The 19228-nt window shown below is 46.3% G+C and overlaps 1 protein-coding gene across 3 annotated transcripts in view; it reads left to right on the top strand.

The window, feature by feature from the left end:
• Positions 1-3609: 3609 nt before the first annotated feature.
• The window catches only part of PLCB1 (phospholipase C beta 1), a 323139-nt gene continuing 307520 nt past the window's right edge, over positions 3610-19228 (top strand). For all 3 annotated transcript variants that reach the window (XM_030946647.1, XM_030946646.1, XM_030946648.1), the window contains exons 1-2: positions 3610-4030; positions 13886-13963. In XM_030946647.1, the coding sequence (XP_030802507.1) occupies positions 3932-4030; positions 13886-13963 (177 nt within the window). In that variant the 5' untranslated portion in view covers positions 3610-3931. The remainder of the gene's footprint in view (positions 4031-13885; positions 13964-19228) is intronic.

Here is a 19228-nt window from a genome sequence, read left to right as displayed (position 1 = left end):
AAATGGACTCTTGTACAAGATTCCCCTCCCCTTCCAGTTTCTGTGTAGCAGCTGCTGTTGCCAGGCTGCCTTTGTTGCTATGGTGGTGGTTTGTGCGCCACAATTTTATATTCACTCTTCAGGAGTTGCCTGATTGAGTGGCTGTGCCACTTCAAAGTTCTCTCCTGAAGATGAGGTCTGTGTCTGGCTGCTGGTCTGTGTGTGGCACCTGGTGAAGGGAGCAGATTAAACATCAGCACATTCCTGTGGCCCTCAGCTTGCAGGAGAATGGGCAGATTGGCTCTCTCAGTCAGTGAGTGACTTAGGCATTTCTCAGCACACAGGGCAGCTTCAGCACACCTCGTGGCACTCCTTGGTCAGGTGGGAGCTCTGCTGTCTGCATGATGTGAAGTAGCTTCTTACCAGAAGGACTGAGCTTTCTTCAGAGAGGTTTCTCTATTGCTTTTCCAGAGTTGTTCCACGGAACTTAATGATCCTGCTCTCGCTGATAATTGGAGTATAATTTGACCCAATTTTAAATGCAGTTAGGATGATAAACTCAGCTTCACCGGAAGTATAGCTTTAATCCCAAATCCTGCAACCACTTAGGTTTAACTCAGAATGCTCAGTGCACCACTGCAGGGAAGCATTTGCAAGGCTGAGGCCTCTGCTTCTCTTCAGAATCTAGAAAAACACCAATAAACTCAGGATAGCCAGTGAAATAGAGATTTAATATATATTTCTCTGAACCCAAATTTAAAACAGTAAATTTAGGTTTTAGTGCATTTCTCACATCACTTCACAGAGTCTTTCTGTGTAGCTTTTGCCATGTCTTCATTAGACCTGCCCTTGGTCAAAGCCATCTGTTATTTAAATCAATTATTGCTCCTTTCCTGATTTGTTTACACACACATCCAGATGTGTATCTAAAACATTGTGTAGTCAGTTATGCCCCTGGAAATGAAATATTGGTACCTAAGTCCCTTGCATAAAAAATAATGCTTTGTGGGTATATTGCATTCCAATAACTTGTATTATCCATGCAAGGCAATCCCTTGACTGTCTAGGCTGGGATTTCTGAACCTAGACAAATGAAAAATATCCTGAAATAGTTTTTGCAGCAACATGAGAGCAGTATCCCGTCTGATCTGTATGATTTGGAATAACCACTTGAAAAAGTCTATTGCTGAGTGGGGTTTTTTTTAACACCACATCTTTCCTTCACTCTTGGAACTGGAAGGGGCTGAGTGAAGAAGAAATAGAAGAGAAGCATTTAGATGTTTAACTGGGGCTGTGCAGGAAGGTGTCTGGCTCCTCTGTTGTGAGGCTTGGTCCCATCACTTGAGGACAAGATCTTTGTACTCTTTCTGGGTGTAACAATCCTGCTGAGTGCAGCTGGTTTCCAGGCCACTGATCCCAAGCTTTGTGGAGAAGGAGCTAGATTGAGACATGCTCTGAATTTGTGTCTGCAGTGTGTACTAGGCACCAAGAAATGTGCTCCTTGCTGCAGCAGATGCCAGTGAAGCAATAGCAGTAACACATGAGCCAGCTATCTGGGTTAAACTAAAATTCCCACTGACTTCACAGAGCCCAGGCTGAATCATAGGCACTTTGCAGAGCTGTTGTTTAACAGGCTCAGGCATAATGCCATTTCCTTTGGTGCTGCTTCTTCTTTTGATGGAAAATTCCTTAGATACCTGCCATATGAAAGGTGTGTTTATCTTCAGGCAAATACTATCAGATTAAAATACTCAAGTCTGAAAAACCCAGAATTGCTCCAGACAAAACTTCCCATCTGTAATGCCAGGCAGCAATATCAGAGCCTATCCTAATCCACAGACTCACTTCTTCCATGTTCACAGCAATGGCTGCTGGGAGCCTCTGGCATCATCAGGAATCCTCAGGTATCATAAATTGTGATTTGTTTTTCCCTAACAAAGACTGTAAATGAGTCCAGGCCAAGTGAAAGTGGATCTGTGGGTTTGTTGAGAGCTGCCACAGAAGTGCCACCATCCCTGGCAGGTTTACATCTTCCCAAGGTCTGATTTCAGCAGGCTGCTGGGAATGCAAGAGCTTAAGGGATCCTGAGTAAGTACTGTAGCACCAGTACTCTCTGCTGTTCTTGTCGGGGGATTTTAGCAGCACTTTCATTCTTTTGTATGCTATACGGAATGAGATGAAAAGGCAGTTGTGAAAATGGCCCTGAAAATTTCTCCCTTTTCCCCCATCACGGAGCAAGCCCATCCAAAGGCAGAATTGGTTATTTGTGCTTTAAGTCACGGCAAATGGCTGGGAATTACAGCACAGCAGGCAGAGAGCAGGCTCTCATCCTGACTGAAGTGACACCCACGTTTGCAGGGAAGGTTTATAAGAACAAAAAATAGATCCAGTGGGTTAATTGGCCTTGAAATGCATCCGCTGCATGCGCAGGCTATGGTGAAAGAGCAGGTTCACATCCCACTAAAGGCAACCAAAAACCATTCATTGAAGGGGGAGAATCTGGAAAAGGCCCAGAGCAAAAGCTTCAGTGACTCTTTACAGTAAGAGCAAATCAGCAGTCCAATATGCCAGTCTTGTGGTTTTTTAAAAACCAGAACCAACATTTCCACACTCAGATTGAAGAAAAAATACTTAGTACTCTTTTGAAATCTCATTCCTCCAAACCAAGTTAAAAATACGTTCTGAGACATTTTTTTTTTCTGTGCAATTTGCTTTGTCTATAGCAGAAGTTTGGCCTGGTGCCCCTAAATCCCGAGGGTCAGTTGGAAACCCCTACAGAGAAATTCGAAATCTCATGTGCTGTGTTATCTGATGTTTTATATCTATGTACAGGGGCTCTCACCGAGAGAAGGTCATTGGTGGAGCACTTTGTTCTTCAAAACCATTTTCCTTAAAACCTCTGGATTCAGGATTTTGCTGGGTGAGAGGATGCTTTTCCATCTTTATCCCTTCTGAGTTGAGTATCCCTAAAACTGAATTAAGGTCACATTCCTTTGTTCTGAGGAAGCCTCTTAATCTTAAGAGATCAAAAAGCTGTGGTAAAGCACTTTCTGTGTATTTAAAGCACGAAGCTTTGGGAATTGTTTGCGCCACTCTTTCAATTAAAAGTTGTTCCTCTTTTGGCATCACTGTGCGGGCTCAGCGCTGTCCCTCTGCTTTTGCCACAGCTGTTCCCTCAAAGCTGAGAAGTTTCACTCAACAGGAGGAACAACTTCTGTGTTGAAGGCGGCAGAACAGCTGCCTAGGGAGGCTGTGGGGTCTCCCTGTCTGGAGACATCCCAAACCCACCTTGGACACATTTCTGTGTCACCTGCCTCGGGAGGGGATGCTGGGCTGGGTGACCTCCAGAGGTCCATGGTGAGATTCAGCGCTGCTGGCCGCCTCTCCCAGCGGGGCAAGACGCACGGACAGTCACTCTTGCTTCCTTGCTGGGCATTTCGGAGCGGTGCTGGAGCCTCACGAGTGCTTCCCGGGGGGGAAGCGGGTGCTTCTCCCATTCCCAGCGTGTCCTGCCGGGGCCGCGCTGCTCGGAAGGCACCGGGCGGTACCGTTGGCCGGGAGGTGGCGCCGCGGCGCCGCCGGCGCTGCCCTGGGCGCGGGGGAACCTCGGGGGCCGAGCCTGGCGGGAGGAGGAGCGGCGAGGCGGGGAGGGAGGGAGCGGAGCGGGCAGCGCCGCGGCTCCTCCGTGCCCTGCGTGCGTGCGTGTGTGTGCGAGCAGCGGGCGGGCCGGCGGTATATAGAGGATGTGCCGCCGCATGGCTCGCCCCGGCCGCTGCCGCGCCAGCTCCTTGGGCCAGCGCCAGTGAAGCCGCTCGCCCTCGCCGCCTCCCTGCCCGCTGCCGCCGCCTCTGCCGGCCTCCCTGCCGGGTTTCCGGCGTCCCTCCCTCCTGCCTCGGCCGCTCGCCGCGGCTCCTCCGCGCCGGGGCACAGCGAGCGCGTCCATGCGGGGCAGATGGCCGGGGCACAGCCAGGGGTGCACGCTCTGCAGCTCAAGCCCGTCTGCGTCTCCGAAACGCTCAAGAAAGGCGTGAAATTCGTCAAGTGGGACGATGTGAGTAGCGCTGCCCTTCCCGCGGCGGGGCACGGCGGGTTTGCGGGGCGATGGGGCGGGAGGGCTGCGGGCCCTGCCCCGCTCGGTGCCGGGCGGGCACAGAGGTGTCCCCGCCGGTGTCCCCTGCCCCGCCGGTGTCCCGGGAGCCGAGCCCAGCCGAGGGGTTGAACGGGCGGCTGAACGCCGGGCAAACTTTGTGCGAGGGCTGTGCTGTGCAATTGTGCTGGGCTGGCTCCTTTCGGCAGCGCCTTCCTCCGCCGCCTGCCGCCTCTCGGTGTGCGTGTTGCCGCCCCTGTCCCCGTAACAGAGTTGTTTCAGCCTGCTCCCTCTCGTTCCACCTCCCGTCTCCTCCTCCCAGCCTCTCCTTTTCCTCCTGGCTCCTGCTCCTCTCGCTGTCTCGCTCGTTCTGGTGGAGTTGTCAAGCCGCGGTGTGTTCTCCCAGTTCGGGTGCCCTTGGTCACCTTGCTTCCTCTTCTTCCTTGGCTCCTTAGGGCATGAGGCTGGCCTCACCATCAGTCTGCTTTCCCTTCACTGCTTGCTGCTTCCCAGCCCTTTACATTTGCGTAGCCTCAGTAGGAAAGGAGCGTGGTTTCCCCCTCACCTTTGGCAGAGCAGCTGCTGGGCAGCTGCGGTCTCTTCCCTGGCCCGCTGGCTATGCCCGGGACAGTTTCGGAGGGAAGGAGAGCTAAACGGCAGAGTTGTCATTTTCAAAGCCTGCCGAGAAGGAGAGCAGGACGAGTCCTGTGCTGGGTTTTGCTCCGGCAGTCCAGCACTGGCTGCTTGTGTCTCAGTTGTGCACGGAGGAGCAGGTGCTCCAGAAAGTGTGAGTGCTATCGGGAGGCTCGAGCTGAGGCGGAGAAATGGTTGGGAAGAGAAGATAGGCAGCCTGAATGCCAGGAGAAGTGTTGAGAATGAGTTGTTTCAGAGCCCTTGTGCGTTTGCTGTGAGCTTGGCTCTGCTGAAGACATCCACAGCAACAACTGGAGGGACAGCAGCGAGGGAAGGAGCAGTTTGTGTGTCACTTGGCTTGTTCTATCTTGCTCCTTTGTCGCTGCTTTCAGCCTGTCCAGCAGCCAAATGTGTGAGCCTGACCCCTGTGAACCTGTGATAAACTCTCAAGGAGAAAGAGAACATCAGAAACCAAACAACTTGTGGTGTGAAGTTTTGTTTACAGTAATAAGCGAACACATTATTGAAAGGCTCAGGAAACTGACCTTGTCTGCATACCAAACAGTGGCTTTGATACAGGTTCTGCACGTTCAGGAACTAGGCTTGAATGAAAAAACGTTTTCTTTGGGTTGACATTTTCCTTAGGGTAGGAAAAGGCAGCCTTGTCACTTGCAGTTATTGTTTTATTTTTGGTAAGTTACCAAGGAATTTCCGCGTGTGTATGCAGAGGTCGAGCTAAAGATTGAGTCTCTCTTGAGACTGAAAGCTCAAGCTATCAGCCAACAGTTTAAATTATTAGAGTGCTATTTCCCAAACAGTAATTGTATAGGTAGAATTAAAAGATGGAGAGGTGTTCCCCATGCACAGTGGATGTTCACCTGCCTGCCACAGGCTAGTTGGTAAAAAGATGAACAATTGTAAACCTGAAGGCTGTACTAATAAAACATGGCTAAATTCTGGAGAAAGAGCTGTGTTTTGGGTTAAAGGTGCTGCTCAGCAGCCCACAGGTGTTACCTGGAGTGTGTGAGTTGAGTCCTGTTGTGTTTAGTGAGTGCTTTCACTGGCAGCCCTGTGAAAGGTGATGCCTTTTCAGGCACACTGTGCTAACAATTCTGGCATTAACTCATTGTTGACCATGCATTGTGTGTGTTTCTGCACATTTCCCACCCCTTATGTCTTCCCTGTAGTGTTCTCAGCAGTGGAAGCCCCACAAAATCCAAGGTTTCAAGGGAAGGGAGTCTCCTCTGGCTCGCACACTGATGTTTGTTATGCACCATTTCTGTTCACTGTGTGTGAGTGGGAGTTCAGCTCTTCCACATGGCCTGTGCACTGGGGCAGCCTCCATCCTCTCCTTGTGGTTCCCTTCCCTGCTGCTTTGGGTTGCAGTTTGAAGATGGTCCTACCAACTTTGCTTTGTATTTCACAAAGTAGAAGTGGTGGTTGTGAGTTCTTACCACTTGTACCAAGTTCCAGCCCAAAGTTTTTCTAGCTGAGCTTTAAACCACTGGGAATTTTTAAATGGGATTGCTGGGAGCATTTAAACAAGAGTGTGAGAGGGGTTGAAGGAATTCTGTGTTGTGTGGAGCAGCATCACTCCAGATCACAGACAGGCAGGTGGAAAGCATGGAATTCCATCTCCTCTGCACACCATCTTCAGTTTCTAAACTGAAAAAGCATTAGGATCAATTAAAAAGCTCTGGCTTTGCGAGACAAGTCACTCTTTCATGCCTTGGGATTGGATGTAATGCTGCTACCCCCACCCAATGCCTGATACACTGTTCACAAATTCCATTGGGGATCAGGGTGTGAAGCACTAAAGTCAAGCAGTTCATTGTTGTCCTGTAACTTTCCTTCTCCTCACACTGTGTTGTAGTCTGTAACAGTATTCCGGGTCAGAAAGGAAATTTCAGAATGATGCGTTGCTCTTGGTGTGTAGTTTTGGATTCACAAGGCACTGAGCAGAAATAGCTGCTCTTGGAATCTGTGGCAGATAAATGTGGCTGCTTGCTTTGGTCTTTTTGTGGCTGTGTCCATGTGTGTGCCTGGGTCAGACAATGAGCTTGGCTAAGCTTCCCCAAGTTGTTTCTTGGGTTGGGCCTCTGTAGCTGCTTCTCGCTGACTGCTGCCCTGGCTTTGAACTGCTGTGCCCTTGAATTCCTCGAGAGATACAAACTCTGTCAGAACTAACTGAGAGAGGGGCAAGGACTGGCTGCATCCCCTCTGCTGTGCTTACAGCAGCTCCTCCCGATCAGAGTTTCCAGTGGGTTAATGAACAAATGTGATTAAGTTCACAGGTGAAACTGTTTTGGTTCCATTTACATATTAATGTAGCAGAAGGTGTTGCTAGGTTGAGAAGGGTAAGGAAACTTGAGCATCAAGAGCAACTTCTCCCAGGAATTATCTGTCCTGAGGGCAGAAATCTGCCCTGGCTGACTCTTTCCTTGTTTTTCTCTGGCCTGTAGTGGGAACAGGATAGACATAACTGAGGCTTTAAGTAGCTCAACAGCCAGAGCACAGCTGAGCTGATATTTTCTGAGAGCTGTAATTGGCACACTCTAGCAAGTTAATATGATGGTGCAGGTTCAAAAATAGGTTTGTTTTCATTTCTTGCTTTAAAGGCTTTCTTATCTTCCCTAGTGATAATATGTACTTTGCATAAAGATTTTGACTGATCTCTCAGTGGCTCACACTATTTGCTTTCACTTTCAAGTGAAGTGTACTACTAAGGTGAATTCTACCTAAATTGAGGTCCAGGATTGCAATTTTCTAGCCACATCTTTTTTTTTAAGCACTGGATTACTGCAGCAAACCTCCTGACTGCTGGCATTGCTTAGTGGCTGCAGAACTTCCCCAGGTGAGCAGCAAAATAGAACCCAGGTTTTTCAAGTTTTTTTAATGCCTTTCTCTTAGAGCACTTTGTCTTAATAAAGCATTTTTGAGCTCAGAGTGAACACTCTGGAGATTTGCAGGCTTCTTTCTCTGTTCAGAATGTTTTAAAGAAGACTATCAAGAGTATCCCTTTTAACCTTACAAGTAAACATAACATCAGAGCATCTTTGTTATGGGTAAGCTGAGATGAAACAAATAAACAACTTGGAATTTTTCAGAAGTTACTTAAAATAACTCTTTTCCCCCCTGCCTTTTTTTGTTTGTTTTTAAACTGTGCACAAGCCTGCCGCTCCAGTGCATTAGTGAGGACATGAAAAACGAGAAGCCATTGTTCTGTGTGTATAGAACTAAAACAATAAGCTGAAGAGTTTATTTTTTTTGCGAACACTTTCAGTCTGGAGTGGAGAGGTCAAGTCCAGCATTCCAGAGATTTTGCTGTTTCTTCTTTGTTGCTAATCTTTATGTGGTAAACAAGTATCTGCTGTGGGCTATTTAAAAGTATTTTATCTGAATGAGTGTAAGCTGTGGCTTTGGTCTTGAGAGAGATTGTATTTACAGTTTTTAAGAGCTAATATTTAGTAAATTGGAAAGCCTGAACTTGGTTAACTCTGTTGGAAAGCTCTTTATAACTTCAGTGTGGGGGGAGAATAAGATTTGGATCTCTGCAGATGGGTTAAATGCCTGCCTGGGAGGGTCTGATGTTCAAGTCATAGATGAGATCTCTGTTAGTGGGGTTTTGGAGCCCTTTGGAGTGTTGGTGGATACATGGGAAAGTGAAAACCAGAAGACAGCTCCTAAATAAGTGAGCATTGTCTGGGAGTGGGAAGTTAGCTGGGAATTTGGGTTGTGCACTGTGTGCTTTCCTCACTGCAGTGTTTGAATGCTCAAGACTCTTTTGGTTTTTTTAACCAAACCTGGAGTGAAATAGTTAACACACAATTAACTCTTGCAGTCTAACTATGCAGTCTTTGATCTATTAGAAAGTAAATGCTTCATAAGCACTTTTAATTTATTTTCACAAGGCCCATTAAATGACAAAATTTTCCAGTTATTCTGTTGTAGATCCAAAAAAAGGATGAACATTAAAATCTCCTAATTTTTAATCTGTGATTAGGTACCTTGGACCTAATTTTCAGCCTGCAGTGCCATGCTGTCAGGTGTTCAGAATGCCTCCCCAGTGGTTTCAGCTGAATTTGAGCTCAGCATCTCTGAAAATTAGAAAGTGAAATGTGGAAATGTAGTTCCAGTGTTCTCTCAAAATCAGAAGGCAGCATTTATGCTGATGAGCAGACTGGTTTAAATTATTTTCTCAGCATCACACAAGACTTCTCTGGCCATGGTGGAAATCTTCCTGGCTGGCATTTCATTGCCTTTGCTCTCAAGCTCTCCCTTTATTCTCTGTTTCTTGACTGTTTAGCTTGCAGCACTTAGGGAATCATGCAAACCAGTGCAGTAAGAGGCTCATTAGCTTGAGTGTGAGGATATCCTGAGAGATGGGCTGGGCTAGGACAGACTTCTGAGAGATCCCACTCCAGGCAGAACTTCAAAACTCCCCCTGTTTGAGCAGCAGAAGGACGGTTCCTGTCCTGGGGTGCCATCACCAAAGTTTCACCAGGGTTTACACTCTGATAGTGAAGGATATCTTCTTGCACATTCCTGTTGAGCAAGTAGGGATTTCATTTTACACTTCTGTAAGATCAATTTCTGTTTGGTTTTGTTTTGTCCTTCCCCCAAAGGGAAAGTGACTCGTGTGTCTTTCTTCTTTGCAGCCTGTGGCAGGTTTGGTTCCTCTGCCCTCAGGGAAAGAGGACATCTTTTCCTTTCCACATTATTTCAGGGGTTCACTGCAGATGGGGTGGGAACTTTGTCCCTTTCACTGTAGTTCAGCCTGAGGAAGTTCTTGGTTCTGATTGTCTGGGTGATGCTGTGTAGTTCAGCCTGAGTACACTCAGGGTATTTTGGAATTCTCAGCTGTCTGCTGAGCCTGTGCAAACCGGAGCTCTGCTGTCCCTTCTTCTTTGCTCCTTCTCTGCTTCCCCAGGCCTGGAATCCCCCTGGCTTGTGGGGTGGCAGGAGAGCTCTCCTCAGGGGCTGTTCCCATGTCTGGCACCTTTGTTCAAGAATATTTTGCCTCTGCCAGAAGGAGTCCATATTCTTAGCTTTGTGTTTCTGCAGTTTGGCAGAAATTTTCCAGAAGATTCAGGCGAGTGAAATAATGATGTGCAAAAGTTTTCAGGTTCTATTTGGGGATGTTCAGTGTCTCTGGAAATCTGAGGCAAACCCAGGAAAGAGCAGCCAGCCTTAATAAGGCAGTGTCATGTGTCCTGTCTGTCAGCAGAGCTGAGGACAGAGGCTGCTCTGCTTTTCTTTTGAGAATCTGTTGATGTGAATTTTGACTGCAGCCGTTTCTAAGAAACATCATCATTATCTATATGTGATTTATTAAAACACAAGCTCTTCTGGCTCGTGGTCATGGAATAAAAGGTTCCACCTTGTGCACAGCCAGGCCATGGTGGTGCTCTCATAAATAGGGTCAGAAAGGAGCTAAACCCAAGCTTTCACCTCTTCACTAATTGTCTTTGTGTGATGGTCTTTACTGGTCAGTAGCAATGGAATGAATGGAGGTGGCACTTTTTGCTCTCTGGTGTTCCAGGTGGTCTGAGGGCCCCACTCTTAAAACCAGGCCTTGAAGCAGCCATTTAATTATGGGTTTGTCCATTGATCTCTGTGCTTGTGCTCTGCTGTGCCTGGCTGGTGAGGACCCCAGAGCTCCTTGTGGCACTTTCTGGGCACAAAGTTGAAACCTCTTTGTTTTAAAGTATAAAACCACTGAATATTGCTAATGCAGGCTCTGAGGTTGAGCAGCCAATTAGGAGGCAACTTAATGGAGTAAGTAGAGAGCAGCCACATTACTCCTTTGAGGCTGTGGGATAGGAGGAAAGTAGAGAATTGGCCCTAAGTCAGCAAAGAGGAAGGTGGAGGACTTCTAAAGGCGAAATTAAAAGCCCTTCAAGAAAATGACTTTGTTTAGCTGAGGCTGTGTGATACCCAGCACTGGGACAGCCAGGTTAGAGCCACTTTTCCCAGGAATTGGCAGGGGCAGTCTTTGGGAAACCAAAGCACTGCTTGGCATGGGCACCCAGGGGTGGCACTGAACAATGTGATAACCCAGGGGCGTTGGCACCATTGATGGGACACTCTCCCTTTCTCTTTTCCTTCTGCTCACAGCTGGGTTTTGCCTCGCTCATCTCATCCTCTACCTTTTTGATGTGCTTGCAATTGCCCCAGGAGTCTGGCCTGCTGCTCATGGGGCTGCTGTGTTAATATCCAGAGGGATGGATATAGGATATAGGCTGCTCTCCTACCACACATTTAAATTTCCAAGCCCTTCAGCTTCAGATGGGCAACACTTTTTTTTTTTTCTGTTTTATTCTCACTTTTGCATCTGAGTGGCTTAGGGGAGATACGAATGTCTGCCCCTGATTTGTTTGTCCTTGAAATTTTGTTTGTTGTTTTAATTTTCCTCCTCCTCTGTTATGTTCTGTCCATAACCCTCCTGTTCAGAGTTGTGTGTGGGTGGTCAGTCTGTTCAGGAGAGTTATGAGGTCAGCTCTTTGGGTGAGGAAATTGAATTAATGGACTTCAGGTGTGTCCTATGGGCCATAAACCACAGCCATTCCCTTAGCAGTACAATCATGTTTGTAAATAAATGCACCACACAGTTGTTGGTTGAAGCAAGTATCTATTTCAGAGCCTTGAACTGCTGCTTTTCTGGAATGTATGTTGCAGAAGGTTTTCTCAGGAGTCCTTTTGATTGTTCCCTGCCTTTGCAGAGTGGTATAACAGCAAGAGACCTGTCCCAGGTGCCAGAGGACTGCTGTACTCTGCAGTGGGTGGAAGGACTGGCAGAGCTGCCTCCAAAAGTTTATTTCCATGGCTTCACACCCAGAACTGAGCGTGGCATTTGATGTCAGGGCTTTACAAGAGTGCTAATTAACCTGCAGAACATACAAAGCATGATGCACATGGCTTTTATTGCTGCTGCTGGCTGCGTGGAGGAGTTCCTGGGACACTTCTAGCACAAATACATGTGCCAAGTTCTTCTCAGATCCTCGTGTTCATCAGCACCTTAATTGTGCTGTGCCTGATGTCAGAGTTAATTAAAAAAACAAATAAAAAGCCCAGCACAACCAAAAAGCTTTCTGGAGCCGAGATTCCCAGAGTAGGGCTCACCCTGGCATGATGAAGTTTCCTTTAGGCCGCCTGATGGATATTGAAAGTTCTTTCCCCTCATCCTCTGCTCTGAGCCTGATTTTAGTCAACATTTTACACATGCACAGGAGGATTGCTCTGATAGCTGTGTGTCATCAAACACACTTGGGTTTGAAGTGATGCAGCAGCAGAATTAGTTCATCCCGGACAGAATTGCTCTGTGTCTGTTTCCCATCGCTTCCTTCCCTTCCCCCCTGAAGTTCCTCATCCAAAGGCAGGACACTTTATCTTTCCTCATTTTATATTTTCCTGCACATTTATGACACAATGAAATAAGCAAAAAAAGGAGAGTGATGTCTCCAGAAAAGGGATTTTTTTTTTCTCTCTTTTGAGTAGTGGAAGTCTAAGAACCCTTTTTTAGGTTCCTGTGGCTACAGATTCCTTCAGGGTCTGATATATTTTAAACCCAAATTTGCATGTTGCTTCAAACAGTATCCAACTCTCAGATGCACAGGATATTAAAAACTAGAAAGAAATGGGGGGGGAAAAATAAGGTTCTGCAAATTCTGCATGTCTGTTCTCTTAGGGAAGGGCAGTGTTGTAAGGAAGGGCCAGTGACAGAGCTTTGGGCCCACCTGGGACATTCCAGTTTGGTTGGTGTCACTTCCATTGAGCTTTCTTTGTGCTTCTGCTCCCCCCTGAAACATGTTGAATTTAAACTGAAATATGTTGGATTTAAACTTGAACCTGTTACAGCCCAATTTTTTTTCCTCAAAGCCGCATGGACTGACCTCACACATTTCTGCTTTGGAAGTAGGTGAATGCTGAAGCTGTAAAATACCTGTAGCACCTCGAGAGAAACAGAAATGCTTTCTGAGGAGGAGCTGTGTGTTTAGCCTGGCTTTCTGGGGAGCTGAGGCTTAGGCAATTTTTCTCTACTTTTATCTTTTTTTCTGTGTGTTTGTCTTTTTTTCTGTATTATTCTGTGTTAATTTTTTTCTATAATTCCATAACTCTGCAATTTTTCTGTATTATTCTGCCTTTTTCCCTTCTGTGCCCCTTCCGTAACTCCTAAATTGAGTTTGAAAAATGGGTAGAGGTCTTGAGACAGCAGTGTCTTTAAGGATGCCATGGAAAAAAGAGAGGAGAAAGAGAGGAGAAATCTTGTTAGGAGCAGGCTGCAGTGGGGTCAGTAGTTGTTGGGCAGCCTGATGTGAGAGATGGGATGAGCTCCCAGCTGTGGAAAAGGTTTGGATTGGAGCTTGTGGCTCTTGGGTCAGGCTTTGCTGTCACTCAGAAGCAGGAATCTGTAGGTAACCAGGCTGCCCTTGCTGAGAAATGGGCCTGGTTTTAAGTGACCTGAGCTATGGATGTTGCCAGACTAGACAGGCTTTTCAACCACTCTGAAAGTCAGGTGGAATACAGCTCTATTCCCATTACCAAAATTGTCATGGTTTGATTAAAAAAAGAGATAAATTTTAATGAATTTAATAAACTGGCAAAAGCCTTAAGGCAAGGAATGCTATTCTGTGTTTTCTAGGCAAATTCAGCCTTTGTAAAAGTTTTATAGATAAAATATATAGATATATATTTATATATTTTATCTATAAAATATGTCGATATCTATATAAAATATATAGATGCCTATATATTTTATAGATAAAATATAGAGATAAAAAATTGTAAAAATTTTATAGATATTTAGTGTTGCTATGTGAAGGTGAAGTCAAGGTGGGCAGTGAAAACATCACCTAGCTGTGATGTTTTACTGGGTGGGCTCCAGTTTGACATCCAGGGTGTTTTGCCTGTTGAACTTCACCCACTTCCAGCTCTGCTGGGTTAACTCCACGTGTTGACAAGCCTGCAGTTGTTAGGTGCTGTCTCCACGGGAATGGAAATGCATTATGTCAGAAAAATGGAGATGAGGCAGGTGATACTGAATTCTTTCAGTGCCATCTTGCTAGGGATACCTTCAGGGTAATTCCTGGGTGTTGCAATTCATTAGCACGGATGGCAAAGCAGCTTGTGCATAATTATGTGTTCTGTGTGCTGACATGGATTTCTTGTTTGTCCTTTCTCTGCCAGGACTCCACTGTTGTGACTCCAATTATCCTCAGAACAGACCCACAGGGATTTTTCTTCTACTGGACAGATCAAAATAAGGTAGGAGAAAAGCTTCCAGCTCCAGAATGGTTCTTGTTTTCTCTGTAGTGTGATGTGCAGTGCTGGCACAGCAGACAAGTGTTTTAGAATATATAGAAAGTAAGTGTTAGCACCCTGAGCACCTGGGTGCAGCTTGTTTGGTACCCAGGTTTATATATAAAACATTTAGAAAATAATGAATGTTAGCACCCTGAGCATTTGGGTGCAGTCTGTTTGGTACCCAGGTTTGTATATAAAATATATAGAAAATGAGTGTTAGCACCTGAGCATTTGGGTGCAGCTTGTTTGGTACCCAGGTTTATATATAAAACACATAGAAAATGAATGTTGCAGTTGGTGCTGTAGAACACTGTATCCAAAGTGGGAATTGAGTGAGTTTCTCCTCTTTACAGAGGTGAGTTTTCAAGCACTTATCAAGTGAGTGCTTGTGCTGGCTCCCTGCTGGAAATTGTGTTGAACTTGGTAGTGCTTGAGCTTTGGCCTTGCATGAGCATCTGCCAGAAAACCCCAATGTGTGCTTGTAGTGTTCTGGTGCACCAGTTGTGCTGCTGTTTTTTGGGAGTTCTTGTTGGTTTTTGTTTAGATACCAGGGCAAAAATAGCTTGAGGAGAGAGCAGCCATGAAATGTGCAGGCACACTGGGGAGGCAGTTTGTTATGTTAGATTGTGTTTGTTTATCTTCCTGTGTTTGCTTTTGAGGGGAGATGGAGCAGGGCTTGCAGTGAGTCTGTTTGGAAGCATATTTTCTAATTTTCTGATGAAAATCCTGTCTTTGGCTGTGCTCCTGCAAGGCTGTGGTGGGCAGTGGTGAGTTCATCTGCTCACCAGGGCAGAGTTGTGTTAAATTAAATTGCTGCCAGTGAGTGCCCCCAGAAGCTGAGCCTGATTTACCCTGAGTGTAAATCCTGTGCCTTTTGGCCTCCTGTTCCTTCCCTTGCATAAACTAATTGTATAAGCTAAAAAAGAACGATGAACTTTGTAAGAATAAGTGGAAGCCCAGAGTTGGTTGGAGAGTTTATTTCACTTTTAATGTGTTTGGCGCTTAGACCTCCTTCAGTTTCCTACTGTTGTCTGTAAAAACAATGTCTCGGAGCAGTTCTGTGAAGAATGGCTATTTATAGAATTGTTGTTCTCATATTCATGAAAAAAGGTATTTATAATGCTCAGAGCATTTTTTTAAAGGTTGGGTATTTATACAAGAGGTTTAAGTATCAGCTTGGTTTTTAAACTTGCAAATCAGGACTCTGTAAAGAACAAGAGGACTTTTTTCTGGTTAATAATTCATGACAGCTAGGTGAAGCTTGTTTCTAAACACCATTCTAGCAGTGCCTATTTAAAGAAAGTAAATTTATATCTGCTGGAGTGCTGATAGTGCAAGGACTGGAAAGGAAATGCCATTTTCTGCTCTTACAGAGTATTTGGGGGTTTGTGTTGATTGCAAGATTGCAAATACATGAGAAAAGGAGGTTATATAGGAGATCCTCTTTAATTTCCTTCTCTTTGTGTGAAGCCATCCTGTGATGACAGTGGAACTATGTGAAGAAATATGAGGACAATGCTCTATGTGATCACTTTCTCTTTTTTCCCCTGTGTTATTTTGTTTAAGCAATTGCTTTTGCCACGAGCAAGGCCTGCTATTTTCTGTGGGTGCGAAGATAAGCCTTGCTGCACAGTGATGGAGTGGGGGAAGGCAGTGCCAGCTTCCTTGGGCAGGCACATTTTCCTGCGAGTGCAGAGGTGTGGGGATGAGGCTGAGCAGCAGCAGCCATCCCTGAAGCCATTGGAGTGTCCTGTGTGCCTGTGGAACAGTAAATCACTGCTGGACAGGGGAGTGCTGCTCAAAGCAGCAATCTGCCCCCTCTGCTTGCTGTGCCTCGTCAGTAAAGTTACCTGAATTGCTGGGAGGGAACAACAAGGCAAACAGAAAGCCGCTGCCCTGTGCTGTATTTTTATTTAGCTTAGGGAGCTGGTGGTGTAGCCCTGCAGCATTCCCAAACTCCTTGGCTGGCTGAGCTGCTTCTGGCATGGTTTTCTGGTTCCCTTGCCCTTGTGTTCCACCTGTGCTGCAGGGGAAGGCAGTGATGAGCAGGGTGTGCTGCCCAGCAGTGGCTCTGGGCAGTGTGAGGCTGCTCCAGGTGCAGCCAGAGCCTGGGCTGTGTGAGGATGGAGAGCAGAGCATCCTCAGTGTCCCACCAGGAGCTCTCCTGGTGCTCCCAGGCTCTGCAGCCCAGGCAGGGCTCAGCCCAAAAGGCTGCTCAGGGTCAGGCTTTGCATGCTTCCCGTGCTTTCCCTTTGGCTTTCTGATCCATCAGTCAGCACCAGTTTGCAGTTTAGTCTCAGGAGCTGAGTGCTCCTCATAGACAATCCAGGATTTGTAGTTTCAGCCCCATGGAGATCCCTTCCACCCAGGGTATGCCCCATGTGAAAGACAGTTTCAATTGGGTGGCAATTTCTGTGTGTGGAGGTCTGTTCAGTAATTAATTTAAGCTCCAGTCTTGCAGTTGGTGTCCTGCATCTTGACCCACTCACTGTGCACTTGCATGTTTGAGCTTACCTTGCTGTCACCTGTAAGGGTGATCCTCCACAATCACAGCACCCATAGCATTTCCCTGTTTTCTGGTAACACTTGATACCTTCTGTTTTGAACAGATGGCAGGACAGCTTTCTGATGTTAATTGTATTTTTCAGCATGAAGTTCTTTTATTGCTGAAGATTCTGGAATATTTTCTTCTTCATCTGTATGCAGACTGCTGGCTGATTCCATATTATTCCTTGAATGATTCTCAACGTGGGATTTAAAAGAAAAATTAATTAATGTGACAAGCTTATGTCTGTTACTTATCTTATTGTTTAGGTAACATTTCTTAACTACAGCAAATCCAGTTAATATTCATTGTGGTGGTTTTTTTATGACCTGACTAAAACATAATTCAATTTCTTGATATTTTTTTTCTTTTAACACAGAATGCTATTTCTTCCATTTGTTCTTATTCTGGTCGTGAGTGTGGAAGAAAGATAAATCAAAATTTACCCAGGTGAAGAAAAGTCTGCTGGAGTAAAAAGGAGTGATAATCAAAAGCATTTTTGGGGAGATGAGCAGAGGCTGGAAGCATTTGGTGTGTTTAGCCCAGCTAGCAAAGCAAAGCCAGACACAGACTGATTTCTGTCTATGGGTAAATGTATTAACGGATGCATAGGCAGTCTAGGAGAAGAAAAAGGTGTTGTCAGGCAGTTTGAGTGTTATTACTCCTGCATCCTTGGTCTGGAAGTTGTTATGCAATCAGAAGGATGTGGGGAGAAGGCACTTTAGCCATTGACTCAGTGCAATTCTACCGCTGAGCAAGGAAAGGAGGGAGGGGAGGAGAGCAGCTAATTGCTCCTGTGCTGGATGCATCTGGGGGTTTAAAAGTCTGAGGATGGTTTGTGTGCTGTGCTCTCTGGTTTATTGCCCTTTATTTTGAAAGCTGGGCATGGCAGCAGGCTGGAGCACAGGGCATGCATGCCCAGTGCCACCCCCTGCCCCAGAAGCAGACACTGAGCAGTGTGCTCTGAAACGCCACACAAGTGCCCAGATCCTGGGAGCCTGCAGCAGCTTCTACTGCCTGCTGTAAACACAGGAAGATCTCGTTTGTCCAAAGGAAGTGTTTGTTGGGAAGCTCTGCCAGTGCTGATGCTGTGTGGGAGGGATGTGAGGCTGGAGCTCCCCTCCTCAGCCCTTGGAGCATGGGCAGCCCGGCCAAGGGCTTCAGCTCCAGCGTGTGCAGGGCACTGCTCCTAACTCACATTTTAGGTGTATTTGAGGGAAAATCGGGTGCTGAAGCCACAGAAATACTCACAGGCAGCCATTCCTGCCACACTGACAGGCTGAGGGTATCTCAAGACAGAGAGGCTTGATCCTATTCAGTTTTTTCACAGAATTCCCAGAATGACCAGGTTGGAAGAGACCTTCAGGATGGAGTCCAGCCCAGCCCCAACCCCTCACCTAAACCCTGGCACCCAGTGCCACATCCAGGCTTTGTTAAACACTCCCAGGGATGGGGACCCCACCACCTCCCTGGCGGCCATTCCGGAACTTTATCACCCTTTCTGTAAAAAACTTCTTCCTGCTATCCAACCTGGATTTCCCTTGGTGCAGCTGGAGTCTGTGTGCTCTGGTTGTGTCAGTGCTGCTGGAGAAAGAGCCCAACCCCACTGAGCACAGGCACCCTTCACCTTTTCACTGACAGTTTGGTAGTTTCCAAGGGGAAAGGTGGGGAGGTTTCTCCTCTAAGAGGGGCAGGGCTGTTCTCATGGCTGAGCAGCCCTGGCAGAGCTGGTGCCAGCAGGCTGCAGCTGGACACAGGAGCCTGGGGCAGTCGTCCCGGGCCCGGAGCTCTCTTGTGCTCTCAGAGTGCATGGAGGGGCTCCTGAGGATGAAAGAGGAGAGGATTTTTCTGACTTGGAAGCTCCTCTCCCTCCTTGTGTCCTGGTGTGATCCTGAGTTCCTTTGGACCTGCAAACCCAGCACAGATGACAAAGGGAATGACAGAGTGGGAAGGGGAGCCCTAGGGCTGGAGGGAGGATTGGGTCTGGCTTCAGCATGTTTGTAAATTCTGTGGCAATCCCATTGCCCTCTTCCAAATGGAAGATGTGGCGTTTTTCCAGCTGCTGGGGATTTTGCCTCTTATGTAAGGAGCTCTTTTATGTCTTTTTTGAAGCAGAGCTGTAAGACACTTGGGTGGCTATTTGTATTGCCCTGTGGGTCAAAAATTACATTTTTATTACATCTATACATGTCTTACAGTACACCTGACAAGCATACAGTAAAGACTGAAGTTAATATATCAATATTAACAATACACCTAGTAATTGAATGAGAATGGAATATTTACTAGTAGCAGGTTTAAAAATACCTGCTCCAAATCTCAGTTGTTTGGCTTAATTTATTCAAGAGCAAGGTGGCTCAGTTGTGCATCTCAGCACTGAAAACATCCAAGAAGTGCATCATTAAACATGTATTCACACTTCTCTCTTGGCATGTAAACAGGAAAAAAGCTAAATAACTAAAACCTTTAAAAACCCCAAACCTTAAACCCTTAAAAACCCCAGGTCCATGTCCTGGCATTCTACCAGACATGAGCCCGACTTGTGGGGGGCTTTTTTGTTGCTTTTATTTTTGTTTTTTTTTTTTTTAATTCTGTATGAGATGCCTTGTGCTCTCAGTGCCCTACTACTTCTGATGCTCCTCCATGGACTTCTGTAAAAATAAAAAACAAACTCTAATTAG

Source organism: Camarhynchus parvulus, chromosome 3, assembly GCF_901933205.1.
Source record: "Camarhynchus parvulus chromosome 3, STF_HiC, whole genome shotgun sequence".
In the NCBI taxonomy this organism is placed as follows: Eukaryota; Metazoa; Chordata; class Aves; order Passeriformes; family Thraupidae; genus Camarhynchus; species Camarhynchus parvulus.
The sequence above is the reverse complement of the archived record's forward strand: the minus strand, read 5'-3'. Positions and strand labels throughout refer to the sequence as shown.